Source organism: Cnephaeus nilssonii (genome assembly GCF_951640355.1).
Source record: "Cnephaeus nilssonii genome assembly, chromosome: 2".
NCBI classification, from domain to species: Eukaryota; Metazoa; Chordata; class Mammalia; order Chiroptera; family Vespertilionidae; genus Cnephaeus; species Cnephaeus nilssonii.
The window spans coordinates 70803412-70828778 of NC_137073.1; the positions used below are offsets into that span (position 1 = coordinate 70803412).

At 34.6% G+C, this 25367-nt stretch overlaps 1 protein-coding gene across 2 annotated transcripts in view; it reads right to left on the bottom strand.

Annotated features, from left to right (window-relative positions):
* ATG10 (autophagy related 10) overlaps positions 1-25367 on the bottom strand; it is a 191576-nt gene that overhangs the window by 117180 nt on the left and 49029 nt on the right. For both annotated transcript variants that reach the window (XR_013814722.1, XM_079793234.1), the window contains exon 3: positions 23761-23868. Coding sequence is in view for 1 of the 2 variants with exons in the window: in XM_079793234.1 (XP_079649360.1) it covers positions 23761-23868 (108 nt within the window). In the remaining variant the exon portion in view is untranslated. The remainder of the gene's footprint in view (positions 1-23760; positions 23869-25367) is intronic.

Here is a 25367-nt window from a genome sequence, read left to right on the forward strand (position 1 = left end):
TTTTATTATTAGTGTTTTGTGTAGAAAGCCCTTGCCACTTCATATTTTTAAAATATAAACCTATATTTCTTTCTAGTGCTTTTATACTTGAATTTGTACATTTAGTAGTTTAATTTGTTTTGGCATACCAGTATAATGTGAAAATGGTATCAAATCTTATTTTTCCAAATAGTTATCTGGTTATCCAAATAACATTTAATAAATAACCATCCATTGCTCTGAATGCTACCTTTACTGTATACTAAATTTTGAGGACATTTTAATGGGACAAATACAAAAGGAAAATGTTCAAATCCACTTTCAAATACTGAAGCTATTAAACCAAATCAGTAGTGCTTTTATAAAAATTCCATATTTCCATTTTACGTATGTATGTATTTGCATTCTTTATTACAAATTATTTTTTACATTTCAAGAAGAAAATCAGAAACATGTGTTTTCCCAACATTTTGTCATGGAAATAGTCTTATTCAGAAAGCTTTTTAGTATTATATTCACTGTAATATGATTTTACTGGTACTAATTAACCCTGGTCTTGTAATGTGGTTTCTACAGCTCCCTGACTATGTATTAACCAAATGACCTTAAGTCAGCATTAATCCAACTGAAAACTGAGAAGTTGAGAAGGCTTCACTGCAGTGTAATAAATATGAGTTAAAATTCAAGTCAATTCTTTCCACTTTACAAAAATATGGGGGGAAAAATAGATTTCATTAAATTCCAGGTAGATCATTGTCAACATGCAGTCTCCTGGGAGTTTCTCAGTCCCATTAAGTGAAATCTGGGAGTAAGAAGACATTTTATGGAAATTATTATAATAACAAGACTAAATCATATGTTCCTACCAACAAAGCATGCTAACAATGTTAAAGGAAAAAGCCAACTCCTAAATTCAAGTCAAAGTTATAAGGTTATCCAAATGACATTTAATAAATAACCATCCATTGTTCTGAATGCGACTTTTACTCAAATGATCACTCTTGAGTTGCTTCCTTTTAGCTCTACTCCACTGTCAAATTTTCTCTTATGACTGTAATGGAAGCCATTGAATTTAAGGAAGGAAAAAAAGAAAAAACTTAAAAAGGCAGAAAGAGAAAAAAACAACAGCAACAAAAAAACAACCACACCTGACTTCTAAATGGAACCTGTAGAAAGGACAGCCTGTCCACACATTATTCCCTCTCCAAAAAATATCCTACATTGATAGAACTGCTCCACTTGATTTGGTTGGTCATGTTATCTGAAACCACATCAATTAGAGATTCATTTCAAGCCATGTTTTCTCTTTCTAAAATATACAAAAATCTCTAGATGTTTAAGAGCTTATTGAACTTCACATCTGTGTTAATTTGTTCTTTCATTGGATTTTTTTAATAGATTGTTTAAATCACCTGCATTGAAAAAGTGCCTAATTATATTTAAAAACACCTTCATTCTCCTGGTTACTGGCTTTGAAATCTAAAATAATTTTTAATTAAACTTTTAATCTTGAGATAATTGTAGACACACATGTAAGTTACACATGTTTGTAAGAACTATAGAAAGCATATCCTTTACCCAATTTTCCCCAATGGTTACATCTTGCAAAACTATAGTGAAAAATTAAAACAAGGATATTGACATTTATACAATCAAGATACAGAGCATTCCCATCATCACAAAGATCCCTTTTATAGACATGCCTTCCCTCTCCTTAACCTTGGCAACAAGTAATCTCTTTTCTAATCTATACTTTTATCACTAAGAATTTTACATAAATGAAATCATACATTACATAACCTTTTGGGACTGGCTTTATTCACTCAGCACAGTTCTCTGGTGATTCATCCAGGTTGTTGTGTATATCATCACTTTGTTTATTTTTATTGCTGAACTAGAGGCCCAGTGCACAAAATTTGTGCACTTGCGGGGGTGGTCCCTCAGCCTGGCCTGTGCCCTCACACAGTCTGGGAGCCCTGGGGAGATGTCTGACTGATGGCCTAGTGGGCCTAAGCCGTCAGTCGGACATCCTTAGCATTGCCACAGAGTGGGGAGAGGCTCCCACCACTGCTGCTGTGCTCACCAGCCATGAGCCCAGCTTCTGGCTGAGCGGCTCTCCCTCTGTGGGAGCACACTGACCACCAGGGGGCAGCTCCTGTGTTGAGTGTCTGCCCCCAGATGGTCAGCACGCATCATAGTGACCGGTCATTCCACCATTCAGTCATTTGCATATTAGCCTTTTCTATGTAGGATAGTATTCCATAGCATGGATGTACCATAATTTGGTTAGCCATTCATTTATTGAAGGATATCTGGTTTGTTTCCAATTTGGGGTTATTATAAATAAAACTTCTGCAAAATTTTGTATATAGGTCTTTGTATGAACATACATTTTCATTTCTCTGAGATAAATACCTGAGTGCAATTTCTGGGTCATATGGTCACTGCATGTTTAGTTTTTTTAAAAACTGACAATTTTATTCCAGAGTGGTTATATCATTACACCAAACAGGAACATATGAAGGATTCCATTTCTCTAATTCCTTGCCAGTATTTGGTATTAAAACTGGTTTTTAAAATTATTATTATTTTAGCATTTGACAGGTGTGATTTGATATCTCGTTGGGATTTTAATTTGCATTTTTCTAAAGACTAATAATATTAAACATATTTTCATGTCATTTCCATCTGTATATCCTCACTGGTGACTCTTCATGTCTTTTGCCTATTTTTACTGGACCGTTAAATTTTGAAACTTCTTTATATATTCTCAAAGGTAGTCTTTTGTCCATTATCTGGTTGGAAATGCTTTCTCCCACTCTGACTTTTCTTTTCATCCTCTTAACTAAATCTTCATCAGAGCAAAAGTTTTTAAGTTTGAGGAAGTCCAAGTTACCAATTTTGACTTTTATGCCTCATTCTTCTGGTCTCAAGTCGAAGCATTCTTTGCCTAGTTCTGTATCTCAAAGATTCTCTTTTATTCTCTTCCTAAAAGCTTTATGGTTTTAGATTTTACTTTCAAGACCATGATTCATTTTGAATTAATTTTTATATCAGGTATGGACCTTAGGTCAGGGTTCATTTTTTGGCGATGGACGTCCAATTGCTCAGCACCATTTATTGAAATGGCTATCTTTCCTCAACTGAATTGTTTTGTGCTTTTGTCACAAGTAAGTTGGACTGCCCCAGCCAGATGGTTCGGTTGGTTAATGTGTTGTCTGTACACCAAAAGGTTGTGGGTTGCAGGTTGGATGCTTGGTAGGGGGACATACCTAGGTTTCAGGTATGGTCCTCAGTCAAGGCATATACAGGAGACAACCGATCTCTCTCTCTCTCTCTCTCTCAGCAATAATATATCCTCATGTGATTATTTAAAAAAATAAGTTGTACATATTTATGTGGATCCATTTCTGGGTTCTCTATTCTATTTCATTGCTCTACATGTCTATCCTCTACTAATGCCCACACAGTCTTTATTACTATAACTACATAGTAAGTCTTTAAATTAGCTAGACTGATTAATCCCACTGTACCTTTAAAAACAACAACAAAAAACACTGACCTAGCTATTCTATTTGCTTTGCCTTTTCATATAAATCTTAGGACAATATTGCCTATATCTATAATAATTCTTGCTAGAATTTGACAGGAATTGTATAAATCTATATATCAATTTAGAGAGAACTGATATCATTGCTATGTTGAATCTTCCATTCCATGAACAAATAAAGGGAATAAATCTCTCCATTTACTGAGATTTTCTTTTTTATTTCTTTTATCAGGGTTATGTAATTTTCAGCATACAAGTCCTATGAACATTTTATTAGATTGATACTTAAGTATTTTCAGTTTCTTTTGAGCAACTGTAAGTGATCATTGTAATGTCATTGTCCATGTGTTCATTGCTAGTATATAGAAATAAAATTGATTTATGTGTGTTTATCTTGTATCCTGTGACCTAGATAAACTCACTTATTAGCTCAATAATTTGTAAATAGATTTCTTAGAATTTTCTACATAAAAAAATCATGCCATGTCATCTATAAATATAGACAGTTTTATTTCTTCCTTTGTAATATGTATGCCTTTAATGCCTGTAAATATCATGCCCAGGGCCAGGACTAGGATAACGTAAAAAAGGTACATAAGACACAAAATGTAAAGTACTCATTATCGGTGAGTACATCTCTCTTGATTCACCCTAATCCCAGCCCTGCTATTCCCCATCACTTCTTTCCACTCCTGCAATCACCCTAATTTATCCTTCATTCCTATATACCAGGATATTTCAACAGCCTTTTAATTGGTCAGTCTAACTGTAATCATTCCCTAACCTATCAAAATATCGCCAAATCATCTTACAAATAACTCTCTCTGTGTTCAGAAACTGCCAACAGTGTCTTACTGGTTACATGATATAGTTCACATCCCTTAGGAAGAGACATAGGCATATAATACTGTCTTAAGGTTCACTGGCTGCAAGAAATAAAACTCTAAAACGCTGGCGCTAAGTTAAGCAAAAAGGAATTTATTTAAAGGATGGGTGGTAGTTGCTAGAACTTAAGGAAAAACTTAACAACTATGCCTGGGGAAAGACAGGAACATGTTAGCTGTGAGGATGTGGATGAAAAGAACTAACAGACTCTGCAGGGCACCACCATTGGAATGAGTCAACTCCAGTCATTTTCCACCCCTGGGCCACTCAGGTTAGTCATGTGCTCAGAGTACTTTAATTAACTGTTTCACCAAAACAACCCCCATAGGGGAAGATTCCTGAAGGCAGGGCTTTGACAGTGAGAGTCACCATTGTATCTCCAGCATAAAGAACAGTCTGAAGTATAGTACAAGCTCAGTAAATATTCACCGAATGAATAAATTGAGAGAGAATAAAAGAACCTAATCAGAAAAGTGGAAAATGAGTTCTGAACAGGGAAAAACAATAGAGGCTATCTACCAAAGCTCTCCACAATCTAGCCATACCTTACATGGTTCTGTTCCATTCAACAGAACCCTAAGCCCCATTCATAATAATTTTCATTGTCACACAGCACTCTTCAATATATTGAGAGCTTCCACATATTCAGGTTGTATCATCCTTGGACTTTTCACTTACCCCATATTTCATACGTTTTTCAGTCCTTGGCTTAGCCTCAATTCTACTAGTATTATGAAAACTTACTGAATCATTTCAGACCATGTTTATTTCTCCCTTCCTTGAAATTCTGTGTCACTGCTATGGATTTCTATTTGAACCTTGATGTGTAAACCTTGTCTCAAAAACTAACATTTGCTTGAATGTTGAGTCTTGTAAGGCAGGGTCTTATAATTCCCTATATCTTTTCTCTAATGACCCTGTTCCTAGTATGTACTCAACATAAACTGAAATGAAAGCATTAAGGCACTTATTTTTGTTTTTCTCATTGCAACTAACACTCTTACTAATCTACATATAAAAGTTATTTTAGCAATAAAATATTGTTACTTATTAAATTACTGTGAATTTTAATTTTGGAAGTATGCTGATACAAATGTTATCAAATATACAGTGAAATGATGATTACGCGTTATGAATGAATATTACACCTTGTGGTAGCTAATTTTTAAAGAAAACTCTCTTCCTTCTCCTCACCTCTCCTCCCCCCACAATAAACTATGTCCTTGCATGGTTTCCTGCCTTTGAATTTCAGCTGGTGCTGAAACCCACTTTTGACCAAGAGAATGTGGAAGAAGTGATGCTGCATGATTCCCAGGGCTATGTTATAAGAAGTCCTACAGCTGCCATCTAAGTCTCTTGGACTATGTATTCCAGGGGAGAAGGTCACCAGCTAAGAAGTCCAACTATCTGAAACAGCCGTACTGGGAGAAGTCCAAAATAGCCATGTGGAAAAGACATGTGGAAACAGGCCCAACTATTCCAGTCATCCCAACTAAGGTACCAAATATTTGAGTGAAAAAGTCATCTTGGATGTCCATCCCAGTTGGACCATCATGTGACTCTAACCCCATATTGTTGTTTAAAGCCTCTATGTTTTGCAGTGGTTTTAAGGCAATATAAAAACAATTAGTATGCATACTTATAACAATCACTCACGCACATGTAGAACAGGATCATAATATATATTTTTTAATTTCAGCCATATCCCTAATGCTATTACTATTTTATTTGTCTTTTGTTGTTTATCATGGTTTTATTTTTTATTCTATTGTCACTCTTTATTCCATTATTTTATATTATAAATTATAACTGGCTTATTAACAACAGCAACATGGTAACATAAAACATTTTAATCCACTAAACTCTTCATTAAAATATGCAGCTATTAAACATTTTTTAAATATAGTTGCACCTTTTTATAATCCTTACTTACAGCTTCTTATGTAGGAAATGACCGAGTACTCCAAAGAGGTAAAACAATCATTCTATCTTCTAAGATTTCTGGTGTCTTCTACTTTGGATATAAAAATGTATACTAAAAACCTCCTTCACTGCACATTAAAGTAAAACAACTAAAAAGGAAGGGAACTATCAATCTAAGAGAGCACCGTGGATAATGGCTAGACAGGAATGTATAATCTTTGAATAATATAAATCAGAAAACCTCAGTATTAAAGACCCTTCAGGCCACTGAGATGCTGGAAAAGATTATGATGGAAGAAAAATTATTGTAGTACACTCAAGTTAGAGAGTCAGTATTTTTCCATTCTTAAAAACCATGATCTCAATGCACCAAGACCTTACTCCCTAATAATAATTGATCAAAGGAGAGAGATTTTCACTGCTTACTTGTACTGCAGCCAGTGAAAGACCAGAACATATAAGAACCTGCCAACAAAATATCCAGACAAGTACAAAATCTATGAAGTATAAGGAGTATATGCCCCACACTATAAAGAAAATAAAATCTTACAGCTTCTTCTAAAGCATCAATCAAATCAGAACGAAGTGCCACTGAGAGGCTTTTGCTTTATGAAGTGCTGGCTTCCTTCAAGGTCATTCATGACGGGGATGCAAAGATGTCTGCAATACTGTGCTTTCAGTCTCAGCACTGGAGAACTGCCTAGGGTCCTTACTTAATGAGTTTACTAGCTAGCTTCATCTTAATAGAAGCAGCTGAGTTCTTATAAAAAAAATTTTTTAAATCTCAGCTCAGTTCAGTCTCTTTCACAGCTACAAAAAAAATAAGCAATACACTTATTCTAAAGTAATGAATACTGAGTTAAAATAAATGTGACATCCAAAGAGTCACAAAATATTATTATTACAAATGCCAGTTATTCTCATTTATTCATCATTCTGCTCAAAAGCTATAAAATGGTTACCTTTTTAACACTGAACCTCATATTTGTTGCTCTACATTCTCCCTGAAGACACTTTTCATTTACTAAACCTCAGAGCTTTGAAACACAATACAAGTTACAAAGGCTGTTAAAAGCCTAACCAATGGATTGTGTAGCAAGATTAGAATTAAGCAGCAAATAAATCTGAAAAAAATGTGGGCTTAGAAAAAAATGTTTTTAAACTATCAAAATGTACCTGCACCTTACATTAAAAAGGAAAGAGGACCATTGAGTACTCTTCATATAAATTTAATATATTCTCTATTACTGTACTATTGTGGTATTCCAATTTAGTCTATATTTTATCAATGTTTTTTACTTGACAATCTTGTCTAGCCTTCTAGTGTAAGATTCATCACTGATTTACTAAGCCTTCTGATTATACTCAAGTACCTCCATGTTAAACTAGCTTCTCTGAGAATATTATAATCAAAGGCCCTTTTCAAAAGTATCACATTTTGCTTTTTCTCTAAGATCCTCCAGCCACATTTACACACAAGAACTATATGGCTATGAAAACCAAAGGTAAATTCCAAAGAGGTTACTTGTGCCTCCTCCTATGACACTCTAGCATTATAGGAGAAGCCAAAGAATTCTAGGTATCTCTTTAAGTGTCTTCCCATAAAAATGATCCACATAATACTGTTTAAAAATTTTTTACACACACACAGAATAAAGAAAAGGGACAGAAAAGGAAACTTAATGTAAATGGAAATAATAAAATGCTGGGGTAGAAATACGGGTACCAGACAAAGATTTTAAAACAAAGCCTATAACAAGAGACAAAGAAGGACCAGCAAATTGCACTTCTGGGTTCTTATCCAAAGAAACTCAAAATACTAATTTAAAAAGATATATATGTACCCCTATATTCATTGCAGCATTATTTACAATAGTGAAGATATGGAAGCAATTAAGTGCCCATCGATAGACAAATGAGTGAAGAAGTTGTGGTATTTATATACAATGGAGTGTTACTCAGCCATAAAAAAGAGTGAAATCTTGCCATTTGCAACATCATGGAAAAACCTAGAGGGTATTATGCTAAGTGAAATAGACAAAGAAAGACAAATACCATATGATTTCACTTATATATAAAATCTGAAAATATAAATGAACAAACAGAAACATACTCATAAGATACATAGAACAAACTGATGGTTGCCAGATGGGAGGGGATGTGGGAGGATGGGTGAGAAAGATGAAGGAATTAAGATGTGCAAATTGCCAGTTATAAAAACAGTCATGTGGATATAAAGTACAGCATAGGGAATATAGTCAATAATATTGTAATAACTATGTATAGTGTCAGATGGCTACTGGACTTATCAGGGTGATCACTTCATAAGTTATATAAATGTCTAATCACTATGTTGTACACCTGAAACTAATATAATACTATGTCAACTGTAAGTTGACATATAGTATTATATAAATAAAAAATTATTAAAAAATGAATTTCACAAAGTGTTACAGAAAACTATAAATAATAATACTCAGTATAAACAATAATATTCAATACTAATTATGAAGAAAACATTGGAAATATAAAACATCATAAAATGCCAGCAAAAAAAATGTTCATTTTCCAAACCTTTTTGAGAATTATGTCACTACTTCCTGTAGTGACAGAGGAGTGCTTCATTCCTTCTGGCATCCTTTAACACAGTGCCTGATGTTCAACAGATACTCAAAAATATTTGTTGAATGAAGCAGTGACTTAAAAATAAAATTAAGCAAAATATGGGCATTAACTTCTGAGACCAGTGGAGTATCATTTAGTATGCAGAAATAATACTTCACAAATTACGTAAAATATAACCAGAGAGCTTAGCATATACGGATAGTCAATATTCAAAGACATTTTTGTTTTGAAAAAAAATATTTCAATGAAAAATTTGTAATTTATTTATAATAAAGTTATTATTACCACTAAGCAATGAGCTATACAATCAGATAAAGAGATGTTTATAACTAAACATTCTTTATTTAAATAATTATATATTAACAAATTCTAAATCTACTAAGTTTAATATACAATACAGTACAAAACCTTCAAAATGCAAACAACTAAATACAAGCCAAATATCTTCTCTTAATAAACCCAGTCATATTGAAAACATTTAACCCCATTAGTTAATATGGATGTTGGATGTCCACTCTAAATACCTTTAATTTCTCTCACGTACATGTTTTCAGGCACTGAAAACTCCTAGTCTCTAGCCTCTCTATGTCTTCCTATACAAGCTCTTTATATCTTGCCCTCATGGTATTTTCCAACTGTCTGCCTTATACAGAGTCCTTGTTGCATTGGCTTGTTGCTAGTCAGAATTTAGCTCTCCCTTTCCGTAGCTAAGAGAGAGCAACCATCTGCTTCCCACAGCTTTTCATTCCTATGATAGCTTTCTGTTCTCCTCTTCCAACACAGAAACAGAACGCAAGAATAAAACAAAGCATCTTAGGTCCACAAGAAGCTGCAGAGAACCCAGGGGAGTGTCCTCCCAATCAGGAAAATGCTTCCTTAGCAACCACGTTACTAAGGCCAATTAACCTCCCTTCTCTACCAATATTCAATTTACATTGAAGCCCTTTTTGGTTAAGCCCTTCAGTTTCACAATGAGCTTTCTGGCAGAGAAAAAGGTGCTTCTGTCTTAAAGGAGCCAGGCCTTTTCCCCTGAATGTAAGTGCAATTTGAACTTAACATAAGGTGTTAGGTGAATTCTAAACACCATGTAAGGGACTGGAAATATAGAAATGGCATAGAAATCAACCAACATAGGCTCAATGTGAGACTGAAACATTTCAAAGCAACCAGAGACCGGATGCTGTGGAGAATAAGAGCTATGGGAAAGATGCTCTGTAGCTGTCAATGCTGCATAGTTGCCTTGGCTGATTTATGACCCTTCCCCCTGACCAACAAAGCCCAGGTTACCACTAAATAATCACAATATCAGTGGAATCCTAGAGAAAAGATGAATGGAAGAGAGAAGCACAGACAGTATCAAACCCAAAAATTTTGCTTCCAAGCAAGAAAGTAAATAGCATGTCAAAATCATGGACTGGTTCAGAAGTAGTAAAATGATGACACATTTAAAGAAAGGAAAGTGGTTTCATAAAAATACACAATGAAAATTCTGCCCCTTCCTGAGATTTCAAGCTGTGAGTCGGAGGTTACATTTTTCTAAGTCTCACAATTAAAGTATTATACTGCATTCCAGTTATGGTAAAGAAAACGGCAGAAATAATATAATAGGTAATTAATTGTCTTCTGATGTTCATTTCCCAGGTCTTGATGAAGAAAAAGCCATTGTTGAATAATTTTGAAGTTTCTTTAAATTCTATACATAATGTAATATGGAACAACTTGTGTAGAGTAATTTATAATAGGCACTATAAATCATCCTTCGGCAGTTTTGATAGCAGCTCTCCAATCAACATATAGTTCCACTATATATATCTCAAAACAATCCTTGCTACTAAAGTTACAGTACAAAATTTCAGAACCAGTTTTGTTTTCTAGTACTGTCACTTAACTGTTGTAGGACTCTATCCCACTTGCACAAAGATTTATTCTAAAACAGTAAAGCTGCTTTAAGGTGGCACTAATAAAAATTAACATTTGTTAATCCTTGGCTCCCATTGTCCTATTTGATCCTTATAACCACCCTGTAAGGCAGGGATTGCTACCACAGCTTTCTATTTGTTGAAGAGTTTGATGTGGAAAAAAGAATGGGGAAAGCAATATAAACTTTATAAAGTGCCTACCGCATTATGTGTTTTACTTTCACAGCACTGACCGGGTGTTTTGTTCCATGATATCATTTAATGGATATATCAACCCCCCTTCTTGACAGCCCCACAATTCCCCACCTCCTTACTCTCTTAAGTATTTGGGATCCAGGTTTACAGATGAGGGATTTGAGGCTCAAAGAGGTTCAGTAACATGTTCAAAGTACACAGTTAAAATGAGAGAAAGTAGAAATGTAGAACCAAATTTGCCCAACTCCAAAGCCCTTGCTCTTTCAACCATGGCCCACCAGCTGCTACCCAAAGCCCACAGAAGCCCCATTACACCACTCTCTGAATCCCTTCTACTGATGTTAGCAATTACCAAAGGTCTAAGGAATATTTTCCAAATCTCAGTAATGAAACATTAGTAGGTTCTGAAATCAACTGGTGGGTCTCAACCAGCATTAAAATAATAATAATAATAATAGAGCAGTAGATCAGAAAGAATAAGAATTGTTTCATGCACCTTGCATATAGTATGTACTGGGTCCTGATGTAAAATGAATTTCTTATTGTTGGTTTATATAAAAAATGTTTAAAAGCCACTGGTCTCAGAGGATGCTCTCACACAGAACCAGATCATGGAGAGACTTATCAAGGGACTAGAAACTACTCAGTGCTCAACTCTGCTCACTTAAATAACATCAGGAAGCACAAGACAGGAAGCCCTGTCGCAGACAAGGCAGAAAAAGGATTATCTAGAATCAGCATAGGAGGAGGATGCTGATTGCATAATTATACACCTCCTCAGCAGCTCCAGTCCATCAAGTAGAAAGTATGGTTTATTTTTTACAGCACTAATTATGTAATTATCCATAACATTAAATCAGTTCCATCTGATTCAGTCTATCATAGGTTTCCTGAAACATTCATTTGTTTATTATTTTTTAAAAGAACACTAAACTACCAATCATCTCATATGTAAAAGTTCCAGTGTGGAAACTGGTAAACTTGCCTTGGAAAAGATCTCCTGTCAAATATGACACTTTTGGTCCTTTGGGATAATATACCTTAGAGCTTCTACAAACAACAGATTTCAGACCAGAATGTTCTCATCTTTTTCTTCATTGTTTCATAAAATGCCTATTGTAGAGTAATAATGCTATAATGGATATCTTCACAAAAAAACTCTTCTATAGACTACAACTAAATTTTTCTTTATAATTCTTCTTTTGGTTTGTCATTCATTAAAAATAATTCCCTGAGAAAGTGCTACAAAGATAAACAAACTATGGATCCTACACTCAAGGAACCAGCAGTTTATGAGCGGAGATGTTACACTAGACACTATAGCTTCCGCTCAGCTCTGTACACCGCCTCTGAGCAAAGCTATAAATAACCCAAGCTATAAGCCAATACCTGTAACAGCTGTAGACTATCCAGAAAGACTCAGAAGATACCCTCTAGCAAGCAAGGGACTAAAACAAGGAATATACAGACAAGGACCAGGGCCAGAAAAAAGCATGCAAATTATAGACCCCCATCTAGTTCTCCTACCCACATCATCACACTATCTCTCAGCTCTGCCTAACCCTTTAGACCTGTATGACACGGTTGAATACCATGCATCCATAAATGGCAAGGAAGATCCAGCACACTCTAGATGGTCTTATCCCTGCTCAACTTCAAAGCCGTGACACCATCATTCCCTCTAATACTTTGGATTAGTGTTTTGTACTTGAATTCCTGGTGTTTAAATCTCAGTTTTCCTTAATGGGTTCTGACTTGGTCTGTCTCTCTTACTCTCAGTACTCCCTACTAAATTGAATGAAAATCCCAGATTCAGGGACCTAACAACACACCAGCAATCAGTCTAATACCCTAATACAACCAGCCTACTACCCCCAGAACAGGAGATGTGGACAAAACATGCTAAAAACTCCAACTATTCCTCTGAGCAATCCGAAGTTATAACTCAAGACTCTCACATTCCACCTGAAATTCCTTTCTTTTGGGCACAAGCCCTCTGGCTTCTCCCCACCACTTTCTATACTCGTCATCATATCCCTTATAGCCACACTCAACAACCCAATATGGAATATATGGTAAAAGGTACTAGACTCCTCCTTGCAGGCTAATTCCAATACTGTGTCATCAAATGAGTATGATGTAGAGAAACATTTTTAGAAGTTGGTTTCCCACCTGAAGAATACCCACAATATGCTACAGCCTCTCCTAAGTACTGAGAGTAACTGTAGAAATTAAGATTGAGTGACAGGTTCATAAGGCAGTCAAATGTGCGGATAGAATCCTTCCCCTGCCCTCGAGTTTCTTGTTGCCAAATTCCATATTTTTAAGTCAATCTGGCTTAAAATACCAGCTGCCAAACTGGAAAGCTAGGGGCACTTCAACTTTATTTAAGGTAATTGCCACATATCTTCTGATTAAACTCATTACTATTAACTTGGTTTCTCATTTTCTGCCCCACTCCTGCCTCTGGATTCACCTTGGTTTGCATGGGTTGACTTTCAACACTTCCCAAGCACTCTGATTTAGGGAAGATGTTGGAACTACTGCCAAAGAATAGTAGTGAAAATAACCTATTAGAAAGGGATAATAAAAAGAATTCATTGTCACTGTTACAGAGACCAAAAAAAAAAAAAAAGAGAGAGAGAGAATTTAAAGAAGAAAGGGCTTAGTCAAATGTTGCAATGTGGTCAAGAAGAATGAAGACACTAAATGTGGTGATTATAAAGTAACTGGTAACTTAGATGGGAGCAATGTTCATAGCTTGATTTTGGTAAAAGTCAAAAGAAAGAGTTGAAGTTGGAATGAGTGACAAAAGAGTGAAGTTTACTTATTCAAGAAATCAGGCAGAGAAGGGAAGAAGAGAGAGAGAATTATAGAAGAGAACTGAGAAGTGTCTATATAGGTTGGCATGAATGAACGAATAGGGCCAAGAGCAAGGCATGGAACCACCGTGTTGTGGGCATTACCAAGAAAGCTAAAGTCAAGGCTAAGTAAGAAGGCAACAGGAACTTGTGTCATTGAGGGCCTTGAGACAAAAAGAATGTACAGAGCATGTTCAGAGAGAGGTGTAAAATAGGTGAAAATAAGGAGGTATAGACAAAGAAAGATTTCAGAGTTTGAGATCATCATTGTATTTTTTCTCTTTTGTTTCACATCTAACAAACCTAAGGGAGACCAAGGTTAGGCTATTTCACAAATAATTATTGAAAAGGGAGCATTTAATAATATCGCTTCAAATTAGTCAATAATCATTTTAACGATCTCATCCAAACTGTCTTGTACTTTCAGATTACAACTACTTCTCTTTTCTTTTTTTTCCTTTATACAACTACTTTTCTTTTCCTTCAAAATAAGATAGGGTCAAGCAAGCAGAGCATAGCGACCAGTTTAATAGACCAGGCTGCTGTGCTTTCTGGCCGACTGGTCAAAGAAGGCATTCTTTCAAGCTCCCGTCCAGATGTTCTTTATGTAAGTAATGCTGCCAGCTTGATAGCCTTTCTACTCTTTTCAATCCATTCTAAACAATAGCTGAGACAAACCTATAATCTCTATCCTAAGGCTCTTTAGAGGTTAGCTAGAACTAGATGTAACTTCTCTCAATGCATAAACATTAAATCTCCCACAAATACATGAGACTAACAGTTTGCTAAGAATGAAGAACACCTATAAAACAGCAAATTTGTAAGTACCATATGGAAGAACATTACTGACGTTCCCAATATTTTGATTTATGCAATCAAAAACAACACTTTGATGCCTCCCTCATAGAGTTTTTCCCTTTAGCTTTTCACTTTGAAAACCTTTAATACAGTTTCATACTTGGTTACTTTCATTTACTTAAAGATAAAATTATTATTCACCCTTAGGCACATAAATTAGAAATAAACTTTAACAAATACTCCTAGTCACTTCATTTACTGAATACCACTTAATAAGTGGATAATAAATTGATAACGATAAAATATTTATTCTAACTGCTGGCTTTTAGTTAATGTATATTGGGAAGAAGAGAAATTCTAGGTATTTCCAATCCAGAGAACCCAAGATACAGGTTATATTAGTTTCTGGCATTTATATGCCAAGCACTGAGAGAAATGCTAAGGACACAGTGGTGATCGGAGTGATCTAATCAGGTCAGTGTTTGGAGTCCAGTGGTTGGGTTCTGAATCACAACTCCAGTTTAAAAATGTTTTGTTCTCTCCCTGTAAATAACGCATCTGCATTTTAAAGACAGGCTATATTTCAGATATTAGTGGAGGAAATATGGGGGGCTATATGGGTCCTATTATGTCAGCAGCAATCTACATGTATGGAATTGTAGTAAAATAGTATTCTATCTGATAGTTTTTATCTGACAGCTTAAAAAATCCTGACAAGGAGCAAATTTCACTCAAGCAAAAGCAACAACAACAAATCAACAATCTTTTAAACATCTGAAGATTGCAGTTTACCACAAGATTCCACATTTCCATTTTAACATTCGATTTTTTTCAGAATATATGACAAAGATTGTTTTTGAGCCCTGCATAGAAAATTATGCTAATGGCCATTTCTTTCAGTCCAGAAAATATTTTTAAATGAACCTTTTCAATTTAACTAAGGAAGAAAAAGAATGTTAGCTATAATAAATAAAATAATTTGAAAACCCAAATATTTTAAATTCTATCTAATCTTTTGTTAGATCAAGTCTCATTGCAATGTATTCCAAGCAATGAATCCCTCCAACATTATGGAGTTTTAAAAAAAACAAACAACAACTTCAAGAGTGAAAGAAGGACTAAATAGTGGTTCAGTTTCCCTTATTTTAAATTTGATTATAAAATCAAGCAGGCTCAGCAATTCTCTATGAAAAAAGACCACATAGAGTTTAAAAACCCCAATCAATTCATTAAGTGTTTTTTAAGAGCTATATCCTGGAAATCATCTTAAACTCATTAAAAAATGGGAGGAATATATAATCAGAACAATTTCAATAGTGCGCTAACTGTCCTTCCTCAGAAACAATTGGTTCCTGTTAGACCTTTACAACTAGACATAAGCATTCCACATTGGAAGCCAGATTGTCATACAGAAATATCAGCTCAGTGTTTTCTCAAGTCCGTATATGCTAGAAATGATCTTACTTTTGATTTTAAAAAAAACACATCAATATTAGAACTACACATAAAGGAAACCTTCTGCTATAACTCACTGCTGAATTAAAATATAATGGCTATGGCAGGTGCCTTTACAAATGGTTTTGTACTAGCTTGATAAATAGAAAGAGAATTCATTACCTATCTGGATTGATTCAACTCAATTTCTCTCTCTCTCTCTCTCTCTCTCTCTCTCTCTCTCTCTCTCTCTCTCAAAAGAAAAAAAAAAGATACTCTCTTTGCTCTGCCAAGGAGAATAGCGCACAGAGAATTTTCAAAGGTAGAAGTAACCTTAAAAGGCCATTTAGATTATAGGTTCTCAATAAACCTAATACAATATCTGAATTTTGCAAAGTGATATTACTCGGGAACCCAGGTCCTAGAGAAGAAAAGTTTCAGTGTAACATGCCCCTGCCTCTATATAAGACTTCTTGGCTTCACAGCAGAACACTAAGCTACTAAAGACTCCTAAGATTTTATTAGGCAGTTCAAACTGTTTTAGTGCCACATTTCTATATGTGGTTTCTGATGTGTTCTAATAATAAGTAAACAAATACTTCTGTCATATAATAAAGCAATATAGTTTGCATAGTACTATATTACTAGTGCAGTAATTCACAATCTTATTGGAACTGCAAATCCTAATCAGACCTGAATAGTTTTTTATTTTTATTTTTTTAATTAAAATATATTTTATTGATTTTTTACAGAGAGGAAGGGAGAAGGATAGAGAGTTAGAAACATTGATGAGAGAGGAACACCAATCAGCTGCCTCCTGCACACCTCCTACTGGGGATGTGCCCGCAACCAAGGTACATGTCCTTGACCGGAATTGAACCTGGGACCTTTCAGTCCTCAGGCCGAAGCTCCATCCACTGAGCCAAACCGGTTAGGGCCTGAATAGTTTTTTAAATATCCTATACTCTTCCCGTTCACACACCATACATTCTATGGAATATATTTATACTCAAAATTAAATAAAATTAAATTTTACTTTGTCTTTGAACTTTCCATAATACCTCAAGAAAAACACAAGAGTGGAATTAGGGTATGCTATATTAATAATTACTTTCTTTAAAAATCCATTTATCGGCATGAGATTCATCTATCAATCAATTGATAGTAGTGATGACTACACATGCTTCTGTTTGTTTCTACACACATAAAATATACCAGACTTTCTTGTATTTTAACATTGTTTTAATAATTACATTTTCAAATACTAAGGGTAATCATGCTTATTACTCATCATTTACATTTATCGACATGTCCATGCTTCAGTCTGAAAATAGCAGTTGCTTTACAAATAAATGGTTAACACTGAGAACTGTGGCTTGTCATTTGGTCCATTATTGAAAAAATACACTCTTCTGACATATGAGTCTATTTTGGACATACAAAATAGAACTCATCCTAGAAGCCACTTAATAAAATCCTTAGGGCAAATGAGTGTATTTGAAGACCTGGTTACCTCAGAAGATCATCATTCTCTGAATATGTTCTTTTGGCAATTGAGATCATCTCTTGTTACAGTTTCTCAGCTTTATGCTTCAGGGAATTTATGATAGGTTGAGGGCTCTCTATAATATTCTACCTGCCCTGACCAAGGAAAGTCCCAGTGAGTGGCCCACGAGGCCCTAGGACAAAAATCCTCTTTTTCCCAGGTAGGTTATTACAACGGTATCATTACCATTGCTATTTTTATGACTCTATCATTTTCATAGTTTAAAAAAAACATAATCTGAAGGTGAAACCTGAGGCTCTAAAGTAATGAAGATAGTATGATGAATAAGTAGTATATGCTCAATACTCACCTCTGACACCTGTTTAAAAAAAAATAGAACTTCAGTAATCAAACTTCAGACAGGAGAATCTGAACTTCAATAGTATAAAAAAATCATTGACCAACTTAAAATAAATATGTATGGGTATCCAAGAAGACAAAAGCTGAGCTATCACTATTCTATGAGAATAATTCAGAATTTCATAAATGAAGAAGTTAGAGATGAAAAGAAAAAGCAGAGCAACATCAGACAGAAAATTAATTCTACAGACTATTGGGTGTTTCCCTCTTCTAAGCATTTATTAATAATTTCTACTACTGATTATTAACAATCAATATCATGTTGAATATTCATCTAACTGTTTCCTTTTATTGAGTGGTTTAATGCTGAATATAATAAAAACTTACACCTTGTTTCTCCACTCTACTCATTGTAGTCTTCATTTGCCAGTGAGTTAATTTAGAATCTTACAAAATATTTTTAAAGTTTCCAGTTACTTTGTAATAATACGCACATATAAGTTTAAATGACTAATTTTCATCAAAAATTGCCTATTTGGCATAGAAAGCTTGTGTTCCCACTTCCGTTTTCAAATTATTATTTTATTTATATAAATAAGGCTGTAGAAAGGATAAGCAGCTCATATTTGTTAAAGCAAACCAATTGTTAAATCATGTTTTTCACTACTGTTACATGATTTAACTTAATTCAAATTCAAAAAATCATAATTTGACAAAGTGACACATTAGCACCAACATCAATTTAAGTAAATAAGAGTGTTGTCTTCTGTTGAAAATACTCATTTATATTTAGAAGATTTTAAATTGAGGCTATAGCATTCTTTTGGTTACTGGTAAAGATTTTATTCAAAAATTGCCATAATCCTGCTTGTCACTTCACAAACTCACAAATATCACAACTAAATCATATTAACTGCACTCAATAAGTGCCTTCTCTAATATGATTAACCTATAAAACCTCCTGTTGTCCAAAACCAGCACTAAAAAACACCCCATTATATTTAGGAGATTTCTAAATATTAACTCAGTCTTTGAACTATCATTTTAAACTATATTTTAAAAATATTATGATTTTCACAAATTATTTCACTTATATATTCCATTATATTTCACTCTGATTTTTTAAATTCTACAATTATCTATATACTATTGTAGATAATCTCACAGGTATACACATCATGAGTCCAACTATATTTCTGAAAACAAGACTACTGGATCTAGTTAGAACAAAGAAGTAAATCAATTTCCCACATCATAATAAAAACTAAAAAAAAAAAATTGAAACAACTATCAGCAGAGGCATTCCTTTGAATATCTTTAAGTAGGGAATGTGGTGTACAGATATTGAACAGATATAGAACTAACAGGCTTTAATTCTAAAGAGAATTCAGAGGTCCTCTAGCTCAATCTTCTATACAATGCAGGACTTCTTTCTATATTAGAAGCTTGGTTATAAGCTGATGGCCTGAGGACCATTTAAAGCACATAAATATAGTCTATTTGGCCTGTACATAAATATGCTTTTAATTAAGCCAACACACAAAAATCCAGATCACTGCATTTTCTTGAAAATCTACCTGGAGCTACATGCCTAGTGCCCCTTTGGATGTCATGCCCTCTCTACTTCTCCACAGCTCCCACCACTTCCCAGGGACCCACTGCACTCACTCATCATCTGCCTCGTGCTCTCAGCATCTGAACATTTCAGTTGGTATACACTGTTCTGGAACAAGTATTATCTACATCGCCACAAAAATGGAGGGAACCCATAACTTTACAAGTAGACCTATTTCATTGCAGGCAAGTCTAAACATTAGAGAGATTTGCCTAGAATAATTTCCAGACACAAACTAGTTCTATCCTTGGAAACAAATTAAGTCCACTCTCTCTCTCCCAGAGGAAACCCTTCTAGATATATCTGCAGAAAACTAAACTTCCTAAGTTTCTAGTTCTAGTTTAACATCCCAGAGCCCTCAAATATTCCTCATTATGTTTCCAAGCCCACTGTGGCCCTTGGCATGCTTCTCTGTATGGATGAATTCTACTTATACTTTATTTTAAAGCTATTATTTATGTATTCATTTATTATCTGTTCTAGTTATCACTGTTCTTCACATGCAATATGCAATACTTAGTTGATCTAGATCAGTGGTTCTCAAATTTTTGTTCTCAGGACCCCTCTACACTTTTAAAATTCATGGAATATTCCAATAAGCTTTTGTTTAAGACAGTTACATCTATTGATATTCACTGTACTAAAAATTAAAATTAAAATTTTTAAAAATATGTTTAATTCATTCAAAAATATGTGTCAATATAACATATTTCTATGAAAAATAAATATATTTTCCCAAACAAGATAAATTAGTAAGAAAAGTGTTTTACATGTTTGCAAATCTTTTTAATGTCTGGTTTAATGAAAGACAGCTGGGTTCTTGTAACGATTTCTGCATTCACTCTATTGCAATATAGAAAACTGACCTTGTGAGTCCCCTCGCCAGGGGCCCCCAGACCATATTTGGGAGACATTTATGCTTTAATTAATGTAGCTTGGATTCTAGTTAGTTTTCCTAGCATCCATGGCATTCTTTTCACTTATCTTGAACTTGTAGTCAACTAAAATCACCAGCTGTTTCTCAAACAAATTGCTGTCAAGCCTCCCCCTTTCATCTAATTTTGTTGGTTTCAGAGAGTAAACACCATTGGTGCCGTGCCCAGGTTCCCTTAAAGGTAGTGTACCTATCCCCATTCAGCTGTTGTGATTGTTGACTGATAACACACAGCAGCCCCCTTCCCTGAAGAATTTCTCAGTAAAACTGTAACTGCCTTACTTGGGAAGCTGTCTCCCTCCACTTCAGCCAATGGCTGACTGACAAGTCAATGATTGTCACAGAGTACAAAAGGCTGGCCTCAAGGGCACAAAGTGGGACTAATTCTGGGTGTATGTTGTGCTCTAGAGCTTCCCAGGGGATCAGACTAAAGTTAATCTTTAGCTGAGATAACATTCCTCCTTAGCTTCTATCCCTTGTTCTGCTAAGAGCACATCCCTAATAAGAGGTCACTTGAACAGAAATCTCCATCACAGGCTCAACCGAAGACATCTTTCTTCCATCAATATTATTGCAATATCAACCCTATCATACATCATATTAACTAACCATCTCAGCTGTGCAGCACCTCATATATGCTTCAGCATTCTATTATAGATTAGTGCAGTGGTTCCCAAACTGTGGTCCCTGGGCCAGCAGCATCAGCATCTTTGGAAACTTGTTAGAGCTGCAAATTCTCACTCCAGACCTACTGAACAAAGAACGCCATCACAGAGATGTGCTGTAATTAACTAACCCATTACTGTTGTCCATTTCAGTTATTTCCATTTTATCCTGTTATAAATAGTGGTGAAATGAATATTGTTGCAGGTAAATATTTGTGTACATTTCAGATTATTTTGTAAGTATTTGCCTGAAATTTACTTCGTTGTAAAAGTTTTGCATCAAAAAAGGTGTACTGATAAATGAGTAGAGGGATGGATATATAATAAAGCAAGCAGAGCAATATGTTAATGGTAGAGTTTAGGTGATGAATACATGAATGTTCACTGCAAAATTCTTTCAATTTTCTCATATGTTTAAAATTTGTTGTGAAGTGTTGAAAATAAAAAAAATGTTGGAAAATTTATATTTTATGAAGCTAAATTCCTGGATTTGGAATAGATTGTTCATAGTATGTGCACATCTTTCAACTTTGTGAAGTTAAAACATCAACCAGAAAGTGTCAGTTCCCTCACACTGTCAACACCACTTTTTAGTGCTTTCTAAATCTCTGCCAACTTGTTAAGCAAAAGCTGGTAATTCATCTTTTAAATCATCATTTCCATGTGTATTTCTTAAGTTAATATATAATGAACATGCTTGGCTTCAGATTTGATGTCAGTTATTCAAACCATGAAGCAGTAATCAAGATTTGAGCACTCACTGGGAGCACTTAATTTATTACCGAGAACAATACCCTCGAGAATAACTTGCAAACCAAATTATATGGGTGAGAGTTACTTCCAGGCCAGCATCCTACACAGGCAGAGGAGTCTAGTGCCAGATTGCCAAATGGATCTGATTTAATAGATAATGAGAAAAAGGTCTTCCTTTGGAGGAGGGGGGGCGGGTAGCCTCTTCACCCATTTTACCAGAATACTCAGAATTCTAAGCATTTTCTACGTGATTTCTTCTTTTGTGTTGAAGCAATTAGAGCCCCAAGATTCTATTTTAGAATTCAAAAATTTTACTTCAGTATGCTAGTAGGCTCTCCTTAATTATGGTGCATCCGAAGGATGGAATGTAATGGGACCATTAAAAGAGAACTATGAAATTCTACATTTACTGATATGGGAAGATGTCTGTAATATACATGTTCATTGCAAAACAAAATTATGTATGTGTATACATGACAGAAATATGTGGAAGAGTATTTATGAAAATATTAATAGTAATTACCTCCAGTTGAAGGATGATGCATGGGAGTTTTTTCTCCTCTTTTTATTTTTTCTCTATTATTTATGTTTACGCTGAACATATAAACATTGTTTTTAATAACAACATATACAATAAGGCTACTTACATTTTGATAAAAATTACATCGAAAATATCCCAGAAAACCACTAAGCCATTACCACCATATTAAAATTTAATTTAGCAAAATTTTCAAGTCAAGGTTAAAGTCTTCTACAGAATGAGACTCAGATCTAGCATATTTTTTTACATTTTATTTTTTTCGTTTTATTTTATTTTATTATTTTTTAAAATTTTATTATGTATAGTAGTACATATATCTCCTTTTTTCCCCCCATTGACCTTCCCCCAGCCTCCCCTAGCATATTTTAAAGAGCATAGGGGAAAAGAGTTAGAGGAAAACTAGGCAAAGAGGTTTCCAGCCAGGTGTTAAGCAGCAGAGGGATAGATTTGTATTGTCCTAGGAGATTTCACAGAATAAAAATCAATAGGCAATGGAAGGAAGGCATCTGTGGAAACCAAGAGGGTAAAGGCTCACTACAACTCAAAGTAGATTTCAACTTTACCACAATTCCTGCTTTCAATATTGTAGCAGTGAAAAAGAAGGAAATCTTACCTTTTGCAACTGCATGGAGGGACCTGGAAAGCATTATGCTAAGTGAAATAAGCCAATCAGAGCGAGACAAGTACCGTATGATTTCACTTACATGTGGAATCTAATGAACAAAATAAACTAACAAATAAAATAGAAACAGACTCATAGACACAGAGAGCAGACTGACAGCTGTTAGAGGGAAGGAGGTTGGGGGACTTGGTGAAAAATGTGAAAGGATTAAACAAAACAAAACAAAACAAAAAAACCCTCATAGACTCAGACAACAGTTAGTGATTACCAGGGGGAAAGAGGAGTGGAGGGAAGTAGAAAAGGATATAGAGGGGATAAATGGTGATGGAAGGAGACTTGACTTGGGTTGAACTCCAATATCCAGATGATGTATTATAGAATTGTACACCTGAAACTTGTATACTTTTATCACCCAATGCCACTGAAAAATTTTTATTAAAAAAGAAAAAATGTAAGAAAATATCTCCTGACAAATGATATTCACTTCTCCTCTGACAGCAGGCCTGGGATCCAATGACAGTTAATATTTTAAAATATATATTTAACAGATTTAAAATTTTAAATGTATACTTCACAAAGACTGAAAAGTAGAATATGACATGGTAAATCACTCACCTCCATAAGAAGACACGTCTGTGCATGGGCAGATGTCCCTGGTTGTGACACCACTGTCCCATTTTTTATTTGAAAATGTATTTTGCACATATATCCATCAGAACAGTCCTGTGTTCCATCATAAAAAAAATACATAAGAAAATGCCAATTATTTTAAGTATTCATCATTCTAAGAATTACAGCTACTCATAACTCCCAAACCAAGCAATAAAAAACTAAGTATATTAAATGAGATACGATAATAGGGATAAACTCATCCAATAAATAGAAGTTTTAGTTCCCCACCTTTCTCACTTATTGATACTTCTCCTTCTCTTAGATTAAATCCCTACTCCCCCTTATTTCCCCTTAAGCACGCCATACAACAGAAGTCACAAAGCAAAGCTTTTAGGTTGGCTGCTGTTAAAAAGCATATAAATATCTTATAGAAATATCTTGTCACATAAGTAATATTGATTTTCACAACATATACAGAAAGAAAAATTTTAGGAAAACTTGCAACATATCCTGAAACTAGGGACCTTTCATTTCAATTCCTTGATCAAGGCAAGATCTCCATTAAAATGTCCTAGGGAGGTAATCATGCAGTACCTGCCTGAGCACTTCCAGGAGCCTACAATTTACTCCCTTACACCACTGCCACCTCCATTTTGGTACATGGGACATTGTTCGTTGGAAAAGTGTTGTCTTACAATGCACTGAATTGTTTCCTTTTAACCTTAACTCACTGGTCTTAGTTCCTCCCTCTAGAATTTATACTCTTTCCACAGAGCCATTCTTCAGAGTTGAAGACAATTACCAACATTTTTAAATGTTCCCTGAAAGATAGAATATCTAAGCCCTTCACCAGTTGCATTTCTCTCCTATTTTTTTCTCCTATTTTTTATACTTGCTCTTAAATACACTAATGGATGATGTTCATTTAATTGCTGTCAGTTCTGTTTTTTTAGGCAAAACTTGTTTGAATTCAATAAAGTCTAAAAATGTAATACCTCTACATACACAAACATACTCACATATTAATAAAAATTATTAATTCTTCACCAAATTGCCACACTAACATTCAAATTTTAACAGATTTAAAATAATTATAATTAAGAAACATGTGGTTGCTTAATATGATACAGTAAAAAATATATAGAATAGCATTTCAACTAAAAAATTCATAATTCCCTTAAATACTTTTGCTAAGATTCAAAAATCTAGTTTTTAACTATAAAATAAGACAAGAAAAAATTACAGTGTTTGTAAGCAATTTAACATTGAAACTTTTTAAAAAATTGTGTCATGCCAACTATGCAAGAGCATTTGATTTTAGGTAACTGTACTGGGTTGAATATTGTCCCCCAAAAATTCATGTCTCCCCAGAGTATGACCTTATTTGGAAATGGGGTCTGTACAGATATAATCAAGCTAAGATGAGGTCATATTGTTCAAATCCAATATGACTGGTATCCTTATAAGGACAGAAAAATTTGGCTGCAGAGACACAGACACATGGGGAGAAGGCCACAGGGAGACAAGGCAGGAATTAGGGTGGTGCAGCTACAAGCCAAAGCATGACAAGGACTGCCATCAACCAACAGAGGCTAGAAGAGGCAGGACAC